The 27141-nt window shown below is 39.6% G+C and overlaps 1 protein-coding gene across 1 annotated transcript in view; it reads left to right on the forward strand.

Annotated features, from left to right (window-relative positions):
- Positions 1-27141, forward strand: part of SDK2 (sidekick cell adhesion molecule 2) — a 443151-nt gene that overhangs the window by 327267 nt on the left and 88743 nt on the right. The window contains exons 3-5 of the mRNA XM_070937707.1: positions 5798-5904; positions 11848-11995; positions 23443-23576. Coding sequence (XP_070793808.1) covers positions 5798-5904; positions 11848-11995; positions 23443-23576 — 389 coding nt within the window. The remainder of the gene's footprint in view (positions 1-5797; positions 5905-11847; positions 11996-23442; positions 23577-27141) is intronic.

Below are 27141 nucleotides of genomic sequence, written 5' to 3' on the forward strand. Positions count from 1 at the left end.
AATTGCATATTTCCTCCAGATGGGATTGCAGTGTTCCAGAATGCACTGTTCTAGAAAGAAGAAGTCTTGGGATCAAAGAGAATTCTTGGAATCATAGGTTCCTGCAGCAGCAGCAGCAACCTATGGCTGTGAGAACTTTTGCCCAGCTTCAACTGGGGCATTATTCTTGGAACTTGATCTGCAGCCCATAGTCATTCACTCTTTCATCATGTTGTGTAAGGACTACTGCCGTGCTCTCTTCTTGGAGCTGGCTCTGAGAACTATTCAGAAACTTCAAGTGGTTCATAATGCAGAGGGCTGTAGCCTCCCCAGCAAAAACCCAATGAGCAGAGAGCGATGGCTCTTCAATGGCTGAATAGTGGTTCAATATAAGTTCCTCATACAATTAAAAAAGCTGATTATAACCTACAAAACCCTTTGTGGCTTGGGCCCTAGTTACCTTGGAGACTGTCTGCTTCAAATAGAATCTGGCTACCCTACAAATTTGAGTCAGCAAAGTATGCTGTCTGTTCTCCACCTCTGTAGAGCTAAAGGGAGGAGAAAGGGGGAGGTCAGAAAATATGCCAGTTCTGTCTCTGCACCAACCCTCGAGGTAAAGATAATCCTTTTCATCAATCAAGTAAATAAATAAAATTGAAGAGTCTTTTTTCATTGGACTTTTGCATCTTAAGATATTAGGGGTACAGTATATCTATTCCATTTTTCTTACTCTATTATTTTACTGCAGTTTTTAAAACTGTTTTTATGTGTAGAAAGCAGCCTAGAGTTATATGATTGGGGTGGCATAGAAATGATCTAAAATATAGAAATAAAATTGTAGCGCAAGATTAGAAGTGCATTTGTGAATTATGAGAAACATGTATAAGCAGAACCTGTCTTTTTTTTTTTTTTTAAGATATTTAGTGATTTACTGCTATTTACTGATTTGGAAATAACAATAAATTATGGATATTTTTAGAAACCAAGAAGTTACTATTTACTTTCATGAAGGAAGAATAATAAATAGTACAGTTTGAGCACAAAGACTTTTTTTTAATGTAGCTATTAGTTCCAATACATAAAAGGAAAAAAAGAACAGAGCATGCTTTTTTCTGGGGGAGACAGTTTGGTATGGTGCTTTGAAGATACCAGGATAGAAACCAGGAGGCTGTGAATTCTAATCCTCCTCAGGCATGTAGCCAGCTTGATGGGCCAGCTGCTGTCTCTCAGCCCTAGAAAGAAGGTAATGGCAAACCACTTTCCAAAACCTTACCAAGGAAACCGTGAGCACAAAAAAACAAAACAAAACAAGTACCACCCTGGAATGAAAGGCATAACATAAATGTAAAGGAATTTGTAAGTTAAATTTGGTAAAACACATTTTTTGGAATGAAGTAACAAGAGAAATTATTTAAATTCGGATTAGAAATTCTACAGCCAGATATAGCGCTAGTAGTATTGAGTAATATTAGAATGTAAAAATAAAGGGTTCCATGTCAGGATAGAAAGATCTTATCTATAGACCAGAGGTTTCCATATTTGGCAACTTTAAGACTTGTGAACTTCAACTCCCAGAACTCTATTCTGGCTCCCAGAAGCTATGCTGGTTAAGGTATTATGGGAGTTGAAGTCCACAGATCTTAAAAGTTGCCAAGTTTGGAGATTCCTTCTATAGACTCCCTGCCGACCCACTCAGCAGTAGTGGGTTTCAATTTCAGCCACTACTGGTTTGCCCATGGGCGCGTGGGCACTCCCATGTGAGTGTGACACTTTTGCAAATGCACAGAAGCTTCTGCGCATGCGCAGAGACATCCAGGCGGGTGGGCGGAGCCTCCCGCCACCGCCGCTCTCTGTTTGCCCGATCCAGGGTGAACCGGTAGCAACCTACCACTGCCAATCGCCCCTTGATGAGAAATCAATTTCCTTACTTAGAGCAGATATTGGATTGCACTCAATCATGGGAGACAATATACTGCCCACGATGCTTTACTCTTTGTGTAATTTATTCCCTATATTAATTTTTCCTTTATATTGCTTCAGGAAAAGATATTCCATTCTCTTGCTAATGAAAAAGGAAATGTAGGATCCTTGCATTCTGTTTGTGGCTATGGCTGAACTTGAGACTAACAAGATGATGAACTTGTATAGAAGATCCATGGCAACCCAGTCTTTGACAAAGAATAGTTGTGATTATATCCCAACGGAAAGAGTAACAATGGTGTGAGCAAAGAGCATATGTGCCCATTACTTTAGACAACATTATCTTGGTCTAACAGGCTATTTCTGACATTTCAAATAACGGCGCTTCTGGAGAGAGGTAACAGCTGTTAGAGCCTCTTGCATATTCTTGTCCGTAGCAACCTAAACCACTAGCTGTCACCTTGGTGCCTTGAAGCAAGATTCCTACTATTTTCTGAACTTCAAAGCTTCCAAATGTGCAGTCACCACGTGGGCAGCCTCCATGCTAATATCAGCAAGGCAGACAGTCTGCCTGGCTCTATTGGATTTGCCCTCCTTATTCACAGTTTGAGATGGTGGTTTGTTGTTTTTTTTTTAACTGCCTTCTGAAAGCAAACGACAGCACTGCGTACATGGAAAAGAAGGAGTGTCTCTAGACTTCAAGGCAATCATTAGATAATCACCTCTCATTATTAAACTTTAATTTAAATTGTGTATTGAAAAGAACAAACAAACTTGTATCAAAGGAGCCTCTGGCATTTTTCAGCACTTGATTAAATTTGAGGGTGTGGGGGTTGAAAGCCGTGTAGATTCTTTGACTTATTTCCTCTGAGTTTCCATCTTCTGGTTTCTCTCAGTGCTGCAAGGAAACAATATGAATTACTGCTCAAGACTAGATCTTTCTTTTCAGATGGATTAAACTAGAAATATAGGTTCAAGACTTTTTACTAGCTGCCCCCCATAGTGTGCCCCAAATTTATTCCTCATTGTTTCCCTTCCTTGTTAATCAGCAGGTTCATACATTTCCATCCTTAATTCTTCATGTTTTCCATCTCTGGGTTCTCACGAGTAATATGTAGGTATATGTATCTTGTCCATCCTATTGTCAATCCTTAGAAAACTGTCCCTACATATTTCATTGTGATACATAGCAGAATTTGCTAAATGTAAAGTTCAGGGCCTGGAAATAGAGGTTCAGAAGTATTTCTACTAGAAAATGATTTGTGTGACATTAGTATTTGAGCAATGTACATATCCCTTTTCTACCATTGATATTCCAAAAAGAAGGAAAGTTGTTTTTCGTTTTACATTTCCCTCTTCTCTTCCTTTGGTGAGAAATGTTTGAAAGGAGAGGAGAGGAAGAGTTTTATAGCTCCGGTGGGACCATCATCATGACAATTTCACAGAATGCAAAGAATGATCGAACAGGCAATTAGCCTGGGAGGGTATATGAATTTGAAAATTTAAAGCAGGGGTGAAATGCTCCCGGTTCGGACCATTTCGGCCGAACTGGTAGCGATGGCAGCCGGTGGTTCGGAGAACCAGTAGCGATGGCGGCATGAGGCTCTGCCCACCCACCCAGTTGTCGTTACTTCCTGGTTTCAACCAGGAAGCAACCTGTTTCTTACCCTCTGCGCATGCACAGAAGGGTTTGAGCATGCGCAGAAGGTTCGTGTGTGCATGTGGCTTCCGAACCGGTTGGGAAGGTAAGTAGATTTCACCCCTGATTCAAAGGTAGAGGTGGATGAAAATTGCCCAAAATAATTGTCCATTGGTATAAAGCTACTTCAGAGCGATGCAACAAAGCAATATGACAATACTAGCCAGTTTCATATAATTCTACATGAAGGAACATTTTCTCACCTAAAGTTTGGCTGCTTCAGAATGATTTTGTTACCCACTCTGAATTAATACTAGAATAATTTTATACAGATATAGGGATATTATATTAAATGGACCTGTAACAGTGCGCAGTGATTATTCCTCCCTCCCTCCCTTCCTTCATCCTTCCCCTTCAATGTAAATATTATGGGATAATCCAACCTGAAGAAAATGATCAGCTTCTTTGTCAGGAATCAGAATCTTCTCATCCCAGAAAATATATTTGTCCAAGGCATATATTAGATGCCTTGCAACATAACGGCAGTTTGTACAACACAGCTTACAATATAAAACATAAATTATTCATAAAATTAAACATCTGTTTCCGACAAAGGTAAGTGTGAACCTTTTAAAGCGATCTAATTTGAAAAGATAAATAGAAAGGTATATAAAACACAAAGTAGTTAAAAGCCAAATAAAAGTAGAAAAAACAGGATTACAAAACCTTGTTAAAGATAGCCACCTGTCTTCCCCTTGTGTAGGACCATCAGGAAAGGCCCTTTGCTGTTTCCTGTCAGCTTTACAAACCTTAGTAGCAAGTCAAAAGATATATATCAGCAGGTTCATGAGGTTGAGGCTCAAAACATCCAAGCACAAGCTCCTTTTTTAAATTGGATCTGGAAAAGTTCTGGCAATCAGGGAGTCTGTTGGTAAACTGATTCATGCCTTTACTCCATCCAAGATCCAAGAGGCCATGTTTTACCTTAATTAAAATGTCTGAAACATTTTCAAAGATAGCCTCTTAGTGTGTGATAAATACTGTATACCAGTGGTGAAATGTAAAATTTGTTTCTATCAGTTCTGTGGGCGTGGCTTAGTGGGGGGAGGGGGTAAGGGGACTAGATGGGCGTGGCCAACTTTTTAAATTTATTTTTCAAAGCGTTTTTTTACAACCTCTTTGGCCAAAGAGGCTGTAGAAAAAATGCTTTTAAAAGTCTCTGACAATCCCAGCTGAGTCGCACGATAATCAGACGCTTTTTTTTTTTTTTTACTTTTAAAAGCATTTTTTCGGCCAAAGAGGTTGTAGAAAAAAATGCTTTTAAAAGTAAAAAAAAAAAGCCTCTGATGATTGCGCTGCTCAGCTGGGCAGGGGGGGGCGCAGGGATTTTTGCTACCAGTTCTCCGAACCACCCGCCGCCATCACTACCGGATCAAGTGATCCAGCCCGAACCGGGAGCATTTCACCTCTGCTGTATACATTGCTGAAATTAGTTCTTTTTTCCCCAGATAGGGATAGAGAAGACGGACCAACCAAGTTGGTAAAGACAGCTGCTGAATTATGCTTACCCAGGCAACACCAAATTAAGAAACTCATCTAAAATACAGAGTTGATGATGTGATTTTATCAAAGATCATTTGAATCCTGTATCCAAACTTTTCCCACCCCCAATTTTGCCTGGATAAATTTTTTGCTTCTTCTCCCACCTCCCCATCCATCCATCCATCCATCCATCCCCAGACTGCCTTCAAACAGCTACTCAAGAGTTTCATACCCTGCCTGGAATCAGGAAGTAGAAGGCAGAGTTGTCTTCTACATGTTGATCCTACTGCAGCTCAGAACTCCAGGTAACTTTCCTTCTTTAATTAGGAAGGAAGCTTGCCTTATCCCAAATAAAAATGCAGATTATCCAAAAAATCAAGTTTGCAACAGATCTTACACACTGTGTTCTTTGACCCCTTTGTATTTTTTTTTTGTTCCAACAGCAGAATTTTAAATGATTTTTTTTTATAATTAAAGTCTAATAAGTGATAATGGCAAGTGAATAATAAAAGCTTATGGGAAAGTAGGCCATGCTATCAGAACAGAGACAAAGGAGAGTTGCTGTCACTAATCGAGATGTGTAAGATTATGGCTTGTTTATGTATCTCTTAGCTATGTATCCCTTGGCGTATGTAGTAGTATATTGTTCAATTTCATCATCTCCCTTTTTTCCTCCATCTCTCTCATTCTCTCCCTTGTTCTTCTCTTTTTATTAAGGTATATGATCACATCCCTAGACCGAACCCACGCCGGCTTCTACCGCTGCATTGTGCGCAATCGCATGGGAGCCCTGCTGCAAAGACAGACCGAAGTACAAGTGGCATGTAAGTGCTGATGAGCCCTATCCTCCCAATGGTTTAGGAATGCGCAAGGCATCCTTCTATAACAAAGACAGCTACAAGTCAAAAGGGCGGCCAAGATTGTCATGTTGCCTGAATTAATGTTTGGACCACTTGTTAAAAATGGGATAATGAGATTAGGATTTTAAAAGGCTTTAAAGGTGCAGTGCACGTTATGAAGGACCTCTCCAGAGTGGAAGAAGTACTTCAAGCAAAAAGGAGAAAATTAACTAAGGGGCAAAGCTGTATGGAAGAGTAAGTCACAGAATACCAAAGGGAATTATAGCTGATTAGTCAAACACGGGCTTTGATTCTGTGAGTCTGAAAACACTTTCGTAAAAGAATCATTCCTAAGACAATGCAGGATAAAGGAATTGCTTCAGTTGCAAATTTGTGTTCTCTACTTGGGGGTTTGCCTTCTATTATTACATTCGTGTATGTTGTTATTTTATTTTATGAACTTTTGGACAGTTTAGAAATGCATTCACTTGCCCCAAGTTGCTTTGCCAAGTTAATTGTGAGGTTGCTTTGGATTTCCTTCTGATTGCAAGCAGCCCCTATTTTGTCTTCTCCATCAAAGTCAGGAAATTTTGCTAATTTCAATGATAATTTTTTAGGTAAGATGACTCTGGTACCTTAATTTTTTTTTTAAAAAAAAACAGAATTTATCCTTGGTCACTAATAGAACAATCAGTCAGTATCAGTTGTGGGTTTCTACCGGTTCACCCCGATTCAAGCAAACTGGTAGTGGCAGCGGCGGGAGGCTCCACCCACTCACCCACCCGGACGTCATCACGGACGCTCTGCACATGTGCAGAAGGTTCTGCATATGCACAGAAGCGCCGTGCATGACTGAAGTGAGCATATACACGTGCACGCTCCCGGTTCTGAACCAGTAATGAAGTGGAACCCACTACTGGTCAGTATTAACAGTTGAGCAACATTTGGATGATCCTTAATAACCGAAGTTAAGTGAAAAATTGTTGGGGGCTAAAGAGCTCTTCAGTTGAGCCATGCAAAATAGAATTCGCACCAACAAACTGGAAGAGAAAAGCAGGGAAACTGAAATTAACAGAAAGGCTCTTTCTTAACAGTGTGAGTTATGAACTATATGAAAAGAACATCATCAAACCAGGACTTCTTTCACCTTTTTCAGATCGAGATTAGAGGAACTTGCAAAGGACATCGCTCAGCCAACTGCAAATTTTTTAGATATCGGAATCATGAAAGGAATTTCTGTAGCTGTGCTCTATATATTAGAAGTCACCTTCCAGGCTTTATCACACTTTATTAATCCTCTGTCAACAATAAGCTGACCTTTGATAGCTGTGCCAAATCATAGAAACCTCAAATCACAAAAGCAATGTCTGCTTCTTCCATGCTGAGAGATTACATTTAAATGTCTTTTTTTTTCTCAATTTGTTGCTTCTCTTTTTAAAGCCCTTTCAGATTGCACATCATTATTTGTACAAATTTTCAATGGCAAGTGAGACCTGATGGGTTTTTTTTTCCTATTTTCACGTAATAGTTTTGACCTTTGGTCCCTTAAGATTTTCTTATAAAGAAAAATGTTCTTGGGGGTTTGAGGGTCATCAGAAGACCCGGAAACTGGATGGCTAAGTGAGGGAAAAAGGGCTGAAATAGCTGTGGGAGGCAGTCAGCAGACTAAGGGAAAGGTTAGTATTATAACACAGTGTTTCTCAACCTGGGCAACTTGACGAGGTGGCTGGGGAATTCTAGGAGTTGAAGTCCAGACATCATCAAGTTGAGAAATGCTGTTATAACACATTTCATTAAAGTTCGTGGAAATCCAGTTTGTGAAGCTATTTTCCTGAAACGTTAAATCCTTCAGATAGATTTTAGCAAAAGCAAGCCATTCTCCTCCACAACACTTTCTGGAAGGCAGGGAAAGTAAACAGCATTTATAACAATTACACCACCATTGCCTGTCGCAGGGATAAGCTGTCTGTATAAATCAGATCTAGTCTCTCCAACATGCAGGCAAGAAGCCTGAAACATTAATGATCAAGCTTCAGTCAGCAGCAGAATCTGGATCAGGCCGCTGGCACCTATGACAATTAGCTGGGGAATCTTATGCCTTGCCACTGCAGAGTATACTGTCTGGGAAGCAAGAGGGGAGGGATTTTATCTGGGATAAGAAGTAATTTGGAGGACAACGCTTTGGAACACAGGAATATTTATAAATCTTAACACAGCCTTCCCCAATCTAGTACAGGTAGTCCTCGATTTACGACCACAATTGAGCCCAACATTTCTGTTGCTAAGCAAGACATTGGTTAAGCGAGTTTTGTCCCATTTTACGACCTTTCTCGCCACAGTTGTTAAGTGAATCCCTACAGTCATTAAGTTAGTAACACGGTTGTTAAGTGAATCTGGCTTCCCCGTTCACTTTGCTTTTTCAGAAGGTCCTAAAAGGGAATCACATGATCCCCTTTGGACACTGCAACCATCATAAATATGAAACAATTGCCAAGCACCTGAATTTTGATCATGTGACCATGGGCAAATGCTATAACAGTTGTAAGTGTGAAAAGCAGTCATAAGTCACTTTTTTGAGTGTCATTGTAACTTTCAATAGTCACTAAACGAATGGTTGTAAGTCAAGGACTACCTGTAACCTAAGTTTATGTTCTCAACAATTCAAAATCCTGAGTCAGAATTCCAGTAATATGAGTCACTTCAAAGGTACCAAGCGAATTCTGGTTCAGAAAAAAAAAAGCAGAACTAATGTATGGGGAATTAACATTCATTGATACACTTCAAAATAAAGAAGTTAAAGAAGGAAGCCTGCCATCTTCTGACAATGTATTCCTCTATCATAGTGAGTTGCTGCTGCACCGTTATGCTACAGATATGGAATGGTAGAATCAATTTCCCTATTGTGGCATTTACTCCCCTTTGTGTACTCAGTTATTTGCAGCTATAAGAAGCTGATTGAAGAAAAGACTACTGTCTCTCCGGTGCCTGTTGTTTTGTTGTTTAAGGGCTGTTCTGCCACAGCTTCAAGCCTCATAATGAAGTTGAATGTGCGTGAAGCCCTGAAGTTGATATCTCCAAAGATATCTCCTTAACTTCCCTCCTGATGTTCCTTATTAGATGTAGTCCCAAATTGGGAATCAGCCTAAGTGGACTTGGTGCTTCATCAGCGTTCTCCAAATGAAGATCTATGAGCCAATGATCTCTAGTACAAAAGAAAATTAAAATAAAGAGAGCCAGTGGAAAGTGTTGGCTGGGGTTGGTGTGGGGGAGGGACATCTTGTGGCTTTTAGTGTGTGGAAACATTCTGCAAAGACTCAAGATTTAGTGTGCCAATTTTCAAGACTCTTTGCCTTTCTGTCAGGGAGAAAGATATTTTTCCCTCTCCTGCAATTGGGAAAAGGAAATAATTGCTATCAAAGATTGGGAAAAAGCAGATCCATGGGCATCTCCTAACCTTACGTTCATGAATCTGTTTCCACAAACTGGGGGAAAATGTTCCAAACGTTTAAAATAGCCTTAAGAAACTAGTGTTCCTGGGGCCTCAGCCAGGCACAGAGTCTGAGGGTTGCTTTCAATTCCACAATTCACCCTTAGCCTGGGCTAAACCCAGCTCTTACAGAGCCTGCCTTAAAATCCCACTCTCCCTTCCTGTTCCAATTTTGCCATTTTCCCCTCCCCAAAAACAGCCCCCTTCTCCAAAGGTTGATGGCAAATCAGGCAGCTAATAGGAAATTAATCAGGCAGCTGTGGTGCTGCTAATGGCCAAGTCGTTAAAAAGAGATTCTTTACACGTTTTTAATTACAGCAATTAAATCAAGTCAATAAAATGTCTCCCCCACCCCCATCCCCACCCCCGTTTTGTCATTAGTACTATTATTATTAAAGGTGCTATAAATTTCCTACCCACAAACAGCTGCGGCCATGAGGAGGCCCTGACCTCCATCCCTTCAGAGACAAGGTTGCTGGTTGCATTGTGTGAGGAGAAGAAAGGCACCCCGCTGTAGGTACCCATGTCTGAAAGCTATTTGGCCATTTTTAGGGGTGAGCGAGAGTGGGCATACAAGAGGCACGACTCACAACAAATGTCTACCAGCAGTAGAGGAGAATGCTCTGAATGTAGAAGAACAAAGCTTTGTTTGCTGGGTCTGTCTGTAAAAGAGAGTTTGTTAACCACAGGTCAATGCCAGCGTAAAGTGTGTGAAACATTCATTTGTGTGGCTTTTGCTCTAAAGAATCTGGAGAGGCACCTTAATAACTGCGTTCTAAAGAAGTTTGTTCCCCCCACTGCAGCTTTTTGGCCGCTTCTTGCGATACAATTTTTTTTTTCCCTCCAAGAAGCTATAGAAGGAATGTTTTATTGTGTCAGCTGTGAAGGGTGCTCATTCACATATATAAATTGCCACCTTTCAAAGAACACACATGCAGTGACTAAGAATGGTCCTGCCATATTACCCCCGTATATTTTGCAAGGAGAAAACTGTCATTTGTATGGATATCCTTTCATACTTTGTACATGACATGGACATTTTGGCACTTAGCAATCCATTGCCTCCATCAAAATACTACACAAAGCCACTTGCCGTGTAAAGAAAAGGCTGAGCAATCTGTCAGGGTTCCAAGGGTAGGAATGACCTGGGTCTTTGGGTTTTGTTAGCTGTGAAAAATTGGAACTTCAGGTTTCCTAGCCACTTTTGTCCTTTTCCTAAAAGAATATACAAAGGGCACCTTCTGGTGTATTCTTGCCTGGAATGGGGTGGGTAATTGGCAGCCCAGAAACTGCATGCAGCCCTAAGAGAAATATTGTGGTGCCTCCCAATGCTTTGCTTCTCTTTTTTTTAACAATTCAAACGTAGTTGAATTAAGATTTTGAACAGAGTTTACATCTATTTTATTTAAAAGAAACAAGTTGCTACCCCCACTCCAAAGGCTAAAAATGTTGAGTATGATTACTCCAATAACATCAATGCATCTCTACAGTGGCCTTAGTGATTCTCTGAGAATAATCATGGTAAAACTGAAGATCCAAAGAGAGACGGATGGTGAGATGGAGCTTAATACAGTTGTGACCCATCAGGATGCCTGGATGAGCTCTTCTCTTCCATGGTTTCAGGCAGAGAACCAAAAACAAATTATGAGTAGGCTGCTAGATAGCGATGGTCAGGTGCTTTCAGAATTGCTGAACATAATTTGTGTATGATTTAGGTCTTCCCCACTCTGAATTGTTGCCTGTTCTTACCTTATCTTGTGGCTCCCCATTCTCACCCTGCCCTATCCTAGTCCCATAACTGGAAATGATTGACTGAATGCATACAAGTAGTTCTCGACTTACAGCAGTTCACTGAAGTGACCGTTTGAAGTGACAAAAGTGACTTTTGACCATTTTTCACACTTATGACCATTGCAGCATCCCCATGGGCACATGATTTACATTCGGATGCTTGACAACTGACTCACATTTATCACGGTGTAGTGTCCTGGGGTCATGTGATCCCCTTTTGCGACCGTCTGACAAGCAATGTCAATGGGGAAGACACATTCACCAACCATGTTACCAATTTAACAACTGCAATGATTCACTTAACAAACCTGTCAAGGAAAGTCGTAAAACAGGGCAAAACTCACTTAACCAATTTCTCACTTTGCAACATAAATTTTGGACTCAATTGGTGTCTTACGTTGAGGACTATCTGTACTTGAATGCCGGCATGCTCAAAATGTGAAAGGTAGAACAGGTAGAATCTAAAGTGCTCTTAAACTGGCAAATGCCGTGTCTTATTACTTTCCACTTCTTCAAGGTGGATATTATGGAGATACACAAACGCACACACACTTTAGGGCAGTGGCTTACCTCATTATATCGTATCTTGGTGGCTCATATTTATTTACTGCTGTTTTTCTCTCCACTCTCCCCACACGCACCTTGACCAGACATGGGAAGCTTTGAAGAGAAAGAGAAGCAGCAGAGTGTCTCCCATGGTGAAGCGGCCGTCATCCGTGCTCCCCGCATTGCCAGTTTCCCTCGTCCACAGGTCACGTGGTTCCGTGATGGGCGCAAAATCCCTCCCAGCAGTCGCATGTGAGTAAAGAACAAAAAAAACAACAACCACATTCTATGAAAAATACTGAGGTAAAAGATATTTCATAAGATGGCTGGATGCCGCTCACTTTTCTTTGGAGTAGAATCTTACAAGGTGGCTAGCCAATATTGGTAATAGCCCTAGACAACATGGAGGCTTTTGCACCTGAAAGACAGGAGAAGTGGCCCAGAAACAATGCCACCTTTGGTGATTTTCAGAACTCCTTATTATACCTGCTCTCGCTTCCCTTTCCACCTGAGAATCTTGCCTTTCATCCCTTGCTAATTACTCACCTGCTTCGGGAATTGTATCCACTCTGCCTCTGAGGTACCAGCAAGCACTATTTGCACACAGGTTCCATTCAGGTGGCTTGGCTGAAACAGCCATAGCTTTCTACTTTATTTAAATATACCACCATACATTATTGTTCCAGATGATGACAAGTGATGATTCTCATATTCCTGCTCCAATGAGTGGGATTTTGACCTGGAAGATGACTACAGGTAATCCTCGACTTACAATAGTTCATTTAGTGACTGTTCAAAGTTACAACGGCACTGAAAAAAGTGACTCATCACTGTTTTATCAGAGTTGTGACCGTTGAATCATCCCTGTGTCGCATGTTCAAAATTCATACGCTTGGCAAATGACTCATATTTATGACGGTTGCAGTGTCCCGGGGGTCATGTGATCCCCTTTCAGGACCTTCTAACAACTAAAGTCAATGGGGAAACCAGATTCATTTAATTGAACAACTAATTTAACAACTGCAGGATTCACTTAACGACTGTGGCAGGAAAGGTCATAAAACAGGGAAAATCTCATTTAATAAATGTTTCACTTAGCAACACAAATTTTGGGTTCGATTGTGGTCATAAGTGGAGGACTGCCTGTATTTATATTATTAATGGAAGTAGTTTGTTTCACCATTAGTATGTGAGCCATTTCTACCCCCATTCTCCAAAGCCAATAAATAACGAATAACAAAGTAGTGAATGTGAGTAGTGAATGTGGGCAAAAAAGAACAAATACTGCAGGTAACTTACTCATATATTGCATTTTAAACTCAGTGTTTCCAGCTTGGTATCCTTGCTCTCTTGGCAAGCACAGAAGTGTGTCTTTCTCACCTCCTCCTCATTAGGTTGTTCTTCCCAGCTGTTGTGTTTCTTCCAAGAACCCTGATGGTTAATGAAGGGACTTAATACTCTCAGATCCAGAAACATCAACAGGGGGTCTAAAACCGATGCTGAAATCTGGATAGATGAACATGAGGTGAAGGCGTGTGAGCAGTCTGATTATAGTCAGAAATACGATTTGCCTGATAAACTAATAAAAGAAAAGAAAATACGATCTGGCAACATATGCAGCAATCGGACTATTGTAGGCCAAGATGAAGTGCTCCAAGTCATGAGGTACATTTATAAACGAGCCCCCGAACATGGCCATTAAAAAAGATAACCTTCATTCCCAATGGAAAGTCATGAAGCAGACACATTAGCTGCCCTGTTTATCTGATGGCATCCTTGTCACGTCTAGTTTTAATGGAGAAAATGCAAGGGAAAGCAGCCAAATGTGTTCTTGTTAAACTAACATTAAAGATGTTCAACAGATGTCTTAGACTCATCACATTAAAATCTGGAGATAGACTTGATAAACTAATGGCTTTGTTTATCATGGAGAAAATGAATTTAAGCAAGAGAGAGGAGGAAGAGAGCTGTAAGGAGGGGCATCTGCTCGTCCTTACAAGCTGTAATGTTTGATTCAGGAAAAGAAGGGGAAAAATTGCCAAGACTCTCAATCTAGACAGAGACATTCATAGTAAGATGCAGCAAGACCCTAGCACAGCAGTGAAATCCACTTACCTTCGCTACCAGTTCAGGAACGGGAGCACACAGGAGCATGTGCAGAGGGTCAAAAACAGGACGTAATGATGTCCCAGCAGGTGGGCGGAGCCTCCCGCCGCCTGTGCTACCGGTTTGCACGAGCCGGATAGATCCAGCCAAATTTCACCGCTACCCTAGCAGCAAGAACATTTTTTTAAGAGGGGATGTTTTCCTAGCAGCTACCTCTCTCTTTATATGCTTGCAGACATTACTCACATAAAGGGTATGAAGGAAAGGGGTATGGAGGCCAGTAACATTAATCCAGATATAAGGAAAGTATGACATTGAGAAAATTGTACATTTGTTTACTGTATTTGTTCCACAGTATGTGAATAATTATGCATCTTGCTGCAGATAGTAAATAGAGTTTTGTTCTTATGAGCAGCTTCTCTCCATATTTGTTCCATGGAATCCTTCATAGACTTCAATCAATCAATCAGAATAGAGCTAGAAGGGATCTTGAAGGTCTTCTAGTCCAACCTCCTGCTCAAGCAGGAGACTCTATATCATTTCAGACAAATGGCTCTGCAGTCTCTTCTTTAAAACCTCCAGTGATGAAGCACCCACAACTTCTGAAGGCAAGCCATTTCACTAGTTAATTGTTCTCACTGTTAGGAAGTTTCTCATCAATTCCAGGTTGCTTCTTTCTTTGATTAGTTTCCATCAATGGTTTCTTATCTTGCCTTCTGGTGCTCTGAAAAATAAGCTGACCCCCTCTTCTTTGTGGCAACCCCTCAAATATTGACAATAATAACACTGCTATCATGTCACTTCTAGTCCTTCTTTTCTCTAGCCTAGCCCTGCAACCATTCTTCATATGCTTATCCATTGGCCCCAAATGCAGTTCAGCAGTCAAAGTTAAATCACAATAAGTGGTGAGATTGCTCAGTTCTCTCACATAGGCTACCCTGTTTCCTCAAAAATAAGTCCTAGCATGATTTTTCAGGATGCTGGTAATATAAGCCCTACCCCCAAAATAAGCCCGAGTTAAGATTGTCAGCCAGATGGATGCATTTAGTACCGTATTTCCCCGAAAATAAGACCTAACCAGAAAATAAGCCCGAATGCATCTTTTGGAGCAAAAATTAATATAAGACCCAGTCTAATTTTCGGGAAAACATGGTACTCATAGGAGTGTATAAGTGTACATATTTGCAGTAAGTTTCTTTCTCCGAGGAGTTTCTTAAGATGCTCATTAGAGCAGCCAGTATGAAAGTGGACCCTACTTCATTGTAGTGAAAGGACTGTTGAGTTCCCTGGCAGAGAGCAACTGGTGTGAATGGAATGTAGAAAAAAACTGTACAAAATTGCCTCCATGAGCTATGTTTGAACAAGTGAATGCCTCATTAAGGCATTCTCGAGGCAAAACATCAGTAAGATTGCTGTTGTAATTCTGGACTAATTTGTTTATAAGCTATGTCTCCCAAACACAATAAAAGCTGATTCATTTTTAAAATGTTGCTGATGGAAACATGCTTGTTTCTTTGTGGCTTGTGGAATTGTTCACCAAAATAGCAGCTCTGCAATTAACACTTTGACTCAGTCTTCACCTACCTTGATATCCTGTTTTGTGTGATCTACCCAACTATCTTTCAGGAGCCAAAGTGAAAGCGCCAATTACAGATATATGCAAAAATGTTTCTTTGTAATCTCTACTAGTCAGGCAAGTACATCTTAACTCTATCTCTATCTCATGTGTAATGGTAGAATGATCCTGAGTTTCCCCCGCATAGCAGAAATACTTTTCATAGCAGAAAGTACTTTTATTACTATTAGTAGTGGTTTCAAGACATTGAAGAAATGAAGAACATAGAATAACTTACAATTAATGATATATTCTCCAGGAGCATGAAAACTCCCAAGAAGCAATTCAGTGACACAATATTGGATGGTTCTGAATGTGTGAACACTTAGATCATGGTTATCACAGTCTTGGAAGAGTGTAATGTATTGTTTCCCACCCAAAATTACTTTCTGGCGAGAAGTAGAAACAAGAAATAGGTGATCAGATCTTCTCAGCAGTGCCAACTGAGTGTCTCTGAATAAGCAATTTGTATCTAGTGAATTTAGAACTTTGCATATATTACTTGGTTCATAGAGAGCTCTCAATTACTTGAGAACAATATACGGTATAAAGACAGATAAATGACCACACCCTATATTCCACAGCTTATTTTTATGTATGCGCAAAGCTCAGCATATTTAGTTCCATATAGTTTCAAAACAATGTACAAGCAGAGTTCTTAATCAGCTGAACTCCCTTAATATTTCCCTACTGGGATTCATCTGACTCCCACCCTAACTGCATTTTTAAAAAATCCCTGAAAACATGGCGGGCCCTGGATATTTTAAATTTTAGATTGGTTGTTTTCTTCTAAGCATTTTGAGGTTTTTAATTTGTATTTTATTATTGCTTTTATTGTATGCAACCCAGAGTCTGTTAGAGTTGGATAGCCTTATGCAAATAAATAACTACATTTCTGTAAAAATAAATTAGCTTTAGTGTTGTGATCTCCTGCCACTACTTTTCCCACAATTTGCAACATCCAGATTTTGGATTTCATGATGAAAGGGAGATCAAATCTTCAAAATCTATTTTGAAGATACTGTTGCATTAGTACACATAATTATTATTTTGCTTGCAGTCGTTAATCTTTAATGTAGTTTTGTTGCATTCGTCGTTTGCTGGTTTTTTTTGCTATTATCTTATTTGTAAGCTGTTTAAAAGACTCTACTTGGAAACAATAGATTAAACAATAGGTTCACATAATAGAGTCACTTCGTTACAACTGATTTAATTCTCTGGCATTCATTCATTCATTGTTTGCTTACTTGTGTCAGAAGCATCACAGTTAAAATAAGGTTTACTATTTGACATAAAAATTAAAATATAAAATACAAAATGAAAATATGTACAAAGTAAAGAGATCTTTCCCAGAAACTAGAAACATTAATTGTGTCCTGTTCCACTGCCATGAGGTCCTCATGTGTTGGTGGAAATATTTGTTCATTTATAATAATGTACCATCAAAACTAATTCATATTACTTACTAAAGTATTTAAATGTGGTATAGTATGTTCACTGCCAATACTTTATTGCTTGCTCATAATTTCTGTCCTCTTTTCTTACTGTCTTGTAACTTTGTGTTTAAATAATACACTAGTGTTCTAATGTTAATAGTATTAAACAGTAGTAATAACAGGAAAAGCAGATAACTCAAAACTGTAGAAATGGTTGTGGACTTTAGGAGAAACCGTCCCGTACTACCACCTCTTACAATACTAGACAACACAGTATCAACAGTAGAGACCTTCAAATTTTTAGGTTCTACTATATCTCACGACCTAAAATGGACACCCAACATCAAAAACGTCATCAAAAAAGCACAACAAAGAATATTCTTTCCGTGCCAACTCAGAAAGCTCAAACTGTCCAAGGAGCTGGTGATACAGTTCTACAGAGGAATTATTGAGTCTGTCATCTGCACCTCTATAACTGTCTGGTTTGGTTCTGCAACCCAACAAGACAAACACAGACTTCAGAGAATAATTAGAACTGCAGAAAAAACAATTACTAGCAACCAGCCTTCCATGGGGGACCTGTATACTGCATGAGTCAAAAAGAGGGCTGTGAAAATATTTACAGACCCCTCGCAACCTGGACATAAACTGTTTCAACTCCTACCCTCAAAATGACGCTAAAGAGCACTGCATACCAGAACAACTAGACACAAGAACAGTTTTTTCCCGAACGCCATCACTCTGCTAAACACATAATTCCCTCAACACTGTCAAACTATTCACTAGTCTGTATTACTATTAATCTTCTCATCGTTCCTATCACCCGTCTCCTCCCACTTATGACTGTATGACTGTAATCTTGTTGCTGGTATCCTTAAGATTTATATTGACTGTTTCCCTATGACTATCATTAAGTGTTGTACTTTATGATTCTTGACGAATGTATCTTTTCTTTTATGCACACCGAGAGCATATGCACCAAGACAAATTCCTTGTGTGTCCAATCACACTTGGCCAATAAAGAATTCTATAACAAGATTTCACAATAGCTAAGAACAAGAATGTTAAAAATGGAGATGGAGGGACTAATTCTGGATGCACATGATCAAGTCTTAAGAACAAATGCATACAAAGCTAGAATTGGGCGGACAGCAACAAATAGCAAATGCCATCTTTGCAAAGAATCTGAAGAAACAGTGAAATATGTAGTTTGCTGCTGCAAGAAGATGGCAAAGAAACAGCATGACAAAGTAGGAACAATGATGCATTGGAATATTTGCAAGAAACGCTGTTTGTCTGCAAGCAAGAACAGGTGTGACCATAAAGCAGACAAAGTAATAGAAAATGAAGAAGTTAAAGTGTTCTGGGATTTTAGAATTCAAACAGGCGAACAACTGCCAAATAACATCCCAGATTTAACAACTGTTGATAAAAAAACCAAAAATGTCCAGGCAGTACTTGGAGACAGCTGAATAGAAGAGAAAGAATTGAAGAAAATAACAAAATACAAAGGCCTGCATATAGAAGTAGAATATCTGTAGCAAAAGAAAGCAAAGATAGTGTCAGTAGTGATATGCATGTTGGGTGCAATCCCAAAATATCTGGAGCACCACCTGAATGGCATCAGCATTGACAAAATCACCCTTAGTCAATTACAAAAGGCAGCTTTATTTAAAACAGCTTACTTCCTGCGATGATGTAACACCATGAAAAAATAACACCTGCCTATCTCAGGTCATTGGGAAAGACTCAATAGTGGATAAAAGTGCCAAATACAATCTAAACATCTGGCTGACTGTGCGACAAACCACAATTAAAATTATTTTTAAACTGGAATGCTACTGGGATCATTAATATTAATGAATATTGATATATTATTCATAACTTAATATACACATCAATGAATAGTATATTTTAGGTGGCTTACCACCAATTTAAAAACAACAAAATAAAGCATTAAAATATTAAAATAATGAATATCAACATTAAAATTGACTAAAAATCATCAAGGATGGTAAGGAAAGGAGCAAGATGTACATGGGATGGGATCTTATCTCAGTCCATTAGCCACACCCTCATTGAGACTCCAGGCCAATCAGCAGAACCTAGTTTTCAAGCTCTGTATAGGTGATGCTGATAGGCCAACTTCAGTATTACATGTTTTATCAGTCTTCATGCCTGTCAAAAGATTTGTGCATACATTAACAATTTCAGAGTATCAATCAGTTATTTTGCATTTTGGAGCACCCTTTTCACATAGTCCAGAGATAATAATGTAACAATAAAGAATTTTCCCACGATGTTTGAGAAAGGAGGACTCCTTTTTCCAGAATTCCTTTTATACTCTGGTACCAGGGTATAGAAAAGGTGTGGCACCGTGGCTCAGCAGTTAAGATGCTGGGCTTGTTGGCTTGAAAGTTGGCAGCCCAGGTTTGAGACCTGAGCTCTATGTGATGAGCTGAGCTCTCGTCCTCACTCCAGTTCCTGCTAACCTAGCAGCTCAAAAGCATACAAATATGAGTAGATACATAGGTACCACTTTGTTGGGAAGGTAACAGTGGTCCATGACATCATGCTGGCCACATGATTATGGAAATGTATTCCGGCAGCGCTGGCTCAATGACCTTGAAACAGAGATGAGCACTGTGCCTATAGTCGTAGCAGAGTAAAATCCACAGGGACTCCTTTACATTTTTATCAGCATATTGGCCAGCAGCTTGGCAGGTGAATAACATAATCCCCTCAAATTAGTAGAAAAGCTAAATCAATTCCAGTCTCTAATGGAAATATTATATTTTAAAAACCAAGTATTAAGGTTTTATGGTAGCAGGATGGGAGGCAGCAGTTCCTAAGGAAGAAACGGTCATGTTATAAATGTATCTCAAACATCTAAGATTGTCAAGTAACCTACCCCAAATATTCATTACTTTGAGAAAGTGGGTTAAAATGCTAGAATGTAAACATTGAGAATCTGTATCAATCTGTGACATCTTGGGGCCATAATGGGTGTTCAACTGTTGTATATCAGGCTTCATTCGTGTCTTCAGTAATGATTCTAGTTTAGATGAACCATATCTTTGAGTCTGCCAAGGCTAGTTGAGAAGTTAGACTACAAGATACAAGTGTCTGGAGACTAGTGAGTTACTACCAAGCCTGAGTGTGAAGCCTGACACAAGCAGAATAAAGCTCAGGAATGGTTGGTTTCTGGTAAAGAGAAACCACAGTTAGTAGTTTGCCTGGAGTCTATAAAGACAAGGAACTTGCAAGCCACAATCTGGACTCTTTATCAGCTGTTCAAAATCAGTAATAGACATTACAAAGGAACTGGAACTAGAATGTTGGAGGTGGTCTCTTCAGTATGTATTTAGCATAGAGCTAAGGAAATAAATCTAGAATAATCTCATATGGAACATATTTGTGCAGGTTCTAGCAAGGGGAAGGAGAGGTGAGAACTGACTTCATCTCATACAAACACACAAATATCGTAAGGAGAATATTAATTCAATTCCATTAAAAAAGTAACATCCTGGGGGCACAAATGTACTCATCTTCTATTCGCACAGGTAGTAGAAAAGCCCATATTCTTAAAAAAAAAATCCAAAAGAGAATATTTGTGCCACTTTAGAGTCAACACTTACCCCCGGTGCTAAGTTTCTCTCACATACACAAACACACAGCTGTGAAAACACGTGTGTAACATCTATTATACAAGGAATGATCTGAGTGATTTTCCATGTGTGAAGGCAGTTTTGAAGAGTTCTTTCATAGCAAATCTAATGGTAAAATATATTGTAATTCCTCTCCCCCAGAAGATTTTATAGTTCCAGAAGATTAGAACATTCTTCAAAAAGAAAAAGAAAACTATTAATCTATGAACATCCAACCTGTTCCCTCTCTTGAGTGTGTAGCTACCAAGATAATTTAAAGACAGGCAAAGGAAATGAGAAATATATTTTAATTGCTTTTCATTCAAGGTGAAAGTAGTTTCACTATTTTGCAAATGTTTAGTTTATGCATTGTAGTCAGCTAATCTTCAGAAACCAACTGTATGTTTGATTTTAAATATATATATATATAGTGATTTTATTAAAAAATTACAATTACGACGATAAACTAATACAAATTTAAAACAAATAGAAAATAGAAAATAACAATATAATAAAGAAATATGTGTGTGTATACACACACACACACACACACACACACAGACACACACACACACACACAGAGAGAGAGAGAGAGAGAGAGAGAGAGAGAGAGAGAGAGAGAGAGAGAGAGAGAGTATGTCTATGGAGATTTTCAGTCATCCAGATCATGATTGTCCCAAAGGTGTTTTTTCAAGAGGCAACTGGACTTTCTGACACATAGTTACATATTCTGATATGTACAGATACCATTTGTGTGTGTGTGTGTGTGTGTGTGTGTGTGTGTGTGTGTGTGTGTGTGTGTGTGATTCAGGCTCATCATTAATATAGCTAGTCCTTGATTTACAACAGTTTATTTAATGATGGTTCAAAGTCACAAGTCAAAGTTGGAAAAAAATTATTTATAACCTGTCCTCAAACTTAACAGTCATTGCACAACCCCCATGGTCAACTGATCACAATTCGGGCACTTGGCAACCAGTTCACATTTACAACTGGTTGCAGCATCCTGCAGTCACATGATTTTGTGACTTTTCCAGCCAGTTTCCAACACGCAACATCAATTAGGGAAGCCAGATTGACCTAAAATCTGCATGGTTCACTCATTGACCACAATAAAAATAGTCATAAAATGGGATCCAGTCACTTGATGATTCACTTAACAACCACATGACATAGTGACTGAAATGCCAATCCCAATGGTGGTCATAAATCAAGGACCTGTACTCTGTTATCCTAATATTGTGACGTTTTATATATTTATGTAGCAAAAATGCATACCACAAATCATTCTCCAAATGCTATTTCTCTCTTAGTGTTCCCATTTCTCCATAGGTTACTTATATAGCAGCCTTTTAATTATTGTGTTTTATGCACACCCGTTTAATTTTAAATGTTCCAATCTAGTGGTCTTACAGGTTGTTGCAGGTGGGAGTGATTTAAAATTGTGTAAGTGGTTATGTGACATTTTCTTTGCAATCTGCTTCGATATCTGGTTAGAGAATGGCAATTAGAGAAAGAAGGATATTTTTCCAAATCTCGCCCCCTCCCCCAGGCATTTTTCAATGCATATCTATGCTGCTCTGAACAATCATATAATATTTATTTTGAAACGTTCATTATTTCATATCTGCAGATGTGTGCAGCTATGCATGCAATTTCCAGGCTTAAAACAAATGCCAACTTGAAATAGCAGCATGATTTCCTGTTTCTTCTGTAATTTCAGTTTCTATCCTATGGTTTATGGCATATGCTTTCAATAGAAACTCTAATGATAAAAAACAGGTGATCCTTCCAACTTAGTTAGTTTTTCTACAGTTTCAACACCATATATTGATTGGTGCATGATGTACAATTTCATTATAGCAAAGTACAGTACATTTAATAACTTGAATCCACAGAGGAACAAATATGTATATACATCTCAATAGATAGATAGATAGATAGATAGATAGATAGATAGATAGATAGATACATGCATACATACACACACACACACATACTAGGTAGGTAGGTAGGTAGATAGATAGATAGATAGATAGATAGATAGATAGATAGATAGATAGATAGATAGATAGATAGATAGATAGATAGAAGGTTGGTTGGTTGGTTGGTTGGTTGGTTGGTTGGTTGGTTGGTTGGTTGGTTGATAGATAGTATTTGAACTCTAAAATATAGCATGGCTGTATTTCAGAAGCAAAGAGGTTCCTGCCTTCCTGGATCCTGTAATCAAGTAATTCTGTGGTAGATTACTCAGTTCCAATAGTGGCTTTTGTTTATTTTCAGTGGTGAAAAAATAAAAGCCAATACAAAACCAAAAAGTTTGCTTACTGGAATGCCTGGGGAAAAAACTGATTTGTATACCTTTCAGAAATTGGAGCAAGGAGTCAGTAAGTACATAGTCAGGAAAAGAGAGAGATTGGAGTCACTTTTATCTGAATGTGGAAAGCCGTGAAAGCCAACAGCTTCCTAAAGGAACAACCCAAGTTCAGCATTCCACAGTGGATTGTAATGTAATATGGGATGACTGCAGTGGTGGGTTGCCCCTGGTTCGGACTGGTTTGCAAGAACCGGTAGTAAAACTGACGAGAGGCCCCGCCCACCACCCCAGATGTTGTCATTGGTGATCTGCGCATGCGCAGAAGCAAGGCACATGCGCGATCCCATTGCGAACCGGTAGCAAAGATAAGTAGAATCCACCACTGGATGACTGGTATATTCTCTGCTGAAAACTTTTTAAATCAGGTGTATCTTCCTAGGCTAGTTATTACCAAGGAAAAGTTTGAGAGCTCATGTAAGGATGAATAGGAAAGCGCAAACACTTTTAACAACATAACTTAGAACCTTTTATCCTTGATATATATCTGGTGCTAAATCCACTTTTTTTTCTCCATCCAGAGCTATCACGCTGGAGAACACACTGGTGATCTTGTCAACGGTGGCCCCTGATGCTGGAAGATACTATGTGCAAGCTGTAAATGACAAGAATGGAGACAATAAAACCAGCCAGCCCATCATGCTCACTGTGGAGAGTAAGTGCTCTTTTGGGTGAAAAATGGGGAAAGGGCTTTTGGATTCCAGCTGACTGATTTTCTGAAAAGGTTCATCTGTCTTTTTAGCAGCAGTCTGGTAGATATCAATTCAGTTGGGGCAGGAGAAAAATCATGTACCTGCTCCATGTGTGCCAGTGCTTCTTTGCAGTGGAAGAGCAAACTACAACATCAAGCTATCTACTGTGGAACAAATATAACAGTGTTATTGTTATTGCCATAAACACCAACATCATTCATCCCATCTAGACGGTATTTTTCAGAGTATAAGATGCACCTTAGTTTTTAGGGAGGAAAATAAGAAAAAAGCTGATTGGCAGATGGATCAGCCTCCCAGAATACCCCCAATCAGCTGTTTCCAGAGGTGAATTTTAGCAACAGGTTCGTTGGTTGTGAGCTCTGTGCCTTGCTTTTTTTTTCTGCCTCTGAAACTTCTGAAACTCTGTTTCAGAAAAAACTTTTTTTTTCTGTCTCTGAAACAGCTTCAGAAAAAAAGCCTCTGAAGCTCTGTTTGGGGGCTTCTTTTCTGAAGCTCTGTTTGGGGGCTTTTTTTCTGAAGCTTTGTTTCTGATGCTTTTTTCAGCCTCTGAAACCTCCCTTTGAGAAGTTGGGCGGGGCTACATTCAGAGTATAAAACGCACCAGATTTTCACCCTCTTTTTTGGGGGAAAAGGTGCGTCTTATACTCCAAATAATACAGTATTTTAATTTTCTATATGAAGCAGCTAGTAGGTCATGCTCAGGCCCATTCAAGTGAAGCTAGGACTTTAATTTACTTTAACATTCAGTGAATCCTCTCTGAATCTGCTTATTTATTTTTATTATTATTTAAATTTCTATACCGCCCTTCTCCTTTCGGACTCAGGGCGGTGAACAGCCAAAAATAAAACATTTGTACACAAAAGTTAAAATAATTTTAAAATAATTAAATAAAGTTTGGCCCATAATTTAAAACATTTCAATTAAAATCAATATCAATTTTAATTTTTCTAGAGAAATACAACTTTTCCAGACAGGGGGGACAGCTGAGTGATCGAGATATCAGCCTCTGAGTATTATAGATGAAGGTTCTGTTCTTCCCAGGAAGAATCAGAGAGAGTTTGACAGTCCTGCACCTTGTAGAGACAACATTGGTGCACACAACACATGCTACAAAGGAATTGGCAACCTTGAGGGGTGCTTTGGCCATCTTTTAAGCGATCCTGATGAAAATTGAGTTACAGAAGGAATGGCTGGAGATGGTTTTGTCTTCTTCCCCAAAACAGTCAGCTCCCAAACAATTATTTAAGGAGCTGTGGAGAAGAAACCTTATGCAAAGTCTTTCCTCCACATTTTGTTTTTTAATACTGTCATAGAACAAGGAGATGGGCAGAGTGTGCTGGAAAGCAACAGAAGTCAGAGCACCAAAGAGGTCATTGCATTGACAATAAATCATAAAAGCAAATATGAGGGCTTCATGATTGATGGACTATATGTTGCTGGGACATGTCCTAGAACTTTGAGACACTGCCCACACTTGACGATGCAATTGTTCATTGTCATTGTGCTTTCTGCAAGGAACGAAAATGTGTATAAGATTGCAGTCTGAATCTCTTGTCACTTTAAGGACCTAGAAGGGCTGTCTGAATAAATGCCAGCCACACCGTTTCAAGAGGCTAGCACAGTACGAATTACTTTAAACCTAAGTGCTGCAGATAAGTGGGAGGAGGGCTGAAGTTTATGCCTTGCTTATTTTCTGGTGAACCAATGGTCCCTAAAGCTCAGTTTTGTTGCCATTGTCTCTTTGCACCTGGCTTCTCTGATGCTTCTACTGGCTCGGGCCCAGATTTAATTTGCAGTAAATCTCTGGCAAAGCGGCTGGTGCTGACTAAACATTTCTACGGGCTCTGAATTTATTTAGACACTTTGGGCCATAAGTAGGAGAGCTAGGAGGCTTTCATTACATCACCAGCTTAGGCCCCCATTCCTACCCCTGTATTGGCTTTCTTGGAAGCAGAGTGCTTGGCTGCAGAACTGAGCCTGGGAATCTGCATGGCTATAGCCTCTGTAAGGTCTCTAAAGGGAATTCTCCCAGGACATGTGAATCCTCTTTCCCTCTGGATGATGTTTATTTCACAGCTGTTTTATGTCTCCCAGATTTGGCTTTATATCCCTTTCCCCCTCTTTGCCCCATTAATTTGAAGAGCTGTACCTCAGAGTGCAATAAACACCATAGTGCATGCCTTTATGGTTTCAGCTATATCAGCAACTTGCAATTGTAGTCAAGAACTGGAGGAGCAGGGGGGAGTTACCACAGCAATTATTTTATTTTATGCACTTACCCTGTTGCAGCTTCTCTTGCTGCTGCTTTCTCTCTTCCCCTCCTTTCCCTTCCAATGCCAATTGCCGATGCCCAGCTACAGATCACAGCAGGTGGCAGGATTTAGCAGAAGGTTATGGGGAAGGTAGGTATGGAATCTTAATATTGTTTTCAAAGATTTCAGCTCTCCAAGCTGCATGATGGAAGCTAAAGTCCTGCCCTGTAAGACACCTTCATCTTGCTGACTTTGATGGGAGAGCTTGCCTGTGCTCCATCACTAAGCGAATGGGCAAACCAGTCTCCAACAAAGTCTGATGCCTTCTCCCTCCCCCTCCTGGAAGTGCCACTCTCACTCACACCTTTCAGGTGTTTGATGTGACTCAAAAGCTGCATGCAGAACAGTCAGCACCCTTCAGCGGCACTTGAAACGCGAGAAGTCATACCACCTTCTGCTGCACAATTTCTGCTTCTTTGCTGTTTTATTCTTCTGAATGGGAGTTTTCAGAAGGGAAATAGGGTCTCTGCTCACTGTCAGGAAGGAAAAGTCAGCCCAGGGGAGCAAAACAGGAGAAGAAAAGAGAAGAATTAGAGATAATTGGGTTAAATGAGATACAGGGTCTGCAACTGGTGTTTCTTGTCTCTACTAAGTGTACATTGCTACAGTGGCCTGGTAGGTGAACAGTCTTGGACCAGGTATGTATTATCTAAGAAAGAAGGTTGGGCCAAAAGAGAGAAATAAATAGTAATCAGGTAGAACAAGATAAGCTTCTTAAGCAGTGCAGTTTAATCTGCAGTGATTTCTGTTTGCACAGTCAAACCACATCCTGCTTCAACCAGCCTTAAGCAAAAAGCTCGGTGGGACATTACTTCCCTTCTCTCCTGTGAGATTTCAGCTGTCATTTCTTACATACTCTAAATCAATCTTTCCAAATGATCTTTCCAAATGCATTCCCACTTGATATCCTCCCAATATGTTGTAGCAAGAGCCGTGGTGGCACACTGGTTAGAATGCAGTATTGCAATTCAATTCTCACCAGGCTCAAGGTTGACTCAGCCTTCCATCCTGCCGAGGTCAGTAAAATGAGGACCCAGATTGTTGGGGGCAATATGCTGACATTTGTAAACCACTTAGAGAGGGCCGTAAAGCATTATGGGGCAGTATATAAGTCTAGTGCTATTGCTAGCTACAACCTGTGTAAATCAAGTTGTGGGAAGTTGGAAGAAGTTCAGTTAGAATAGATTTGCAACC

Source organism: Pituophis catenifer, unplaced genomic scaffold, assembly GCF_029215685.1.
Source record: "Pituophis catenifer annectens isolate HBS135680 unplaced genomic scaffold, rPitCat1.0.hap2 SCAF_2, whole genome shotgun sequence".
In the NCBI taxonomy this organism is placed as follows: Eukaryota; Metazoa; Chordata; class Lepidosauria; order Squamata; family Colubridae; genus Pituophis; species Pituophis catenifer.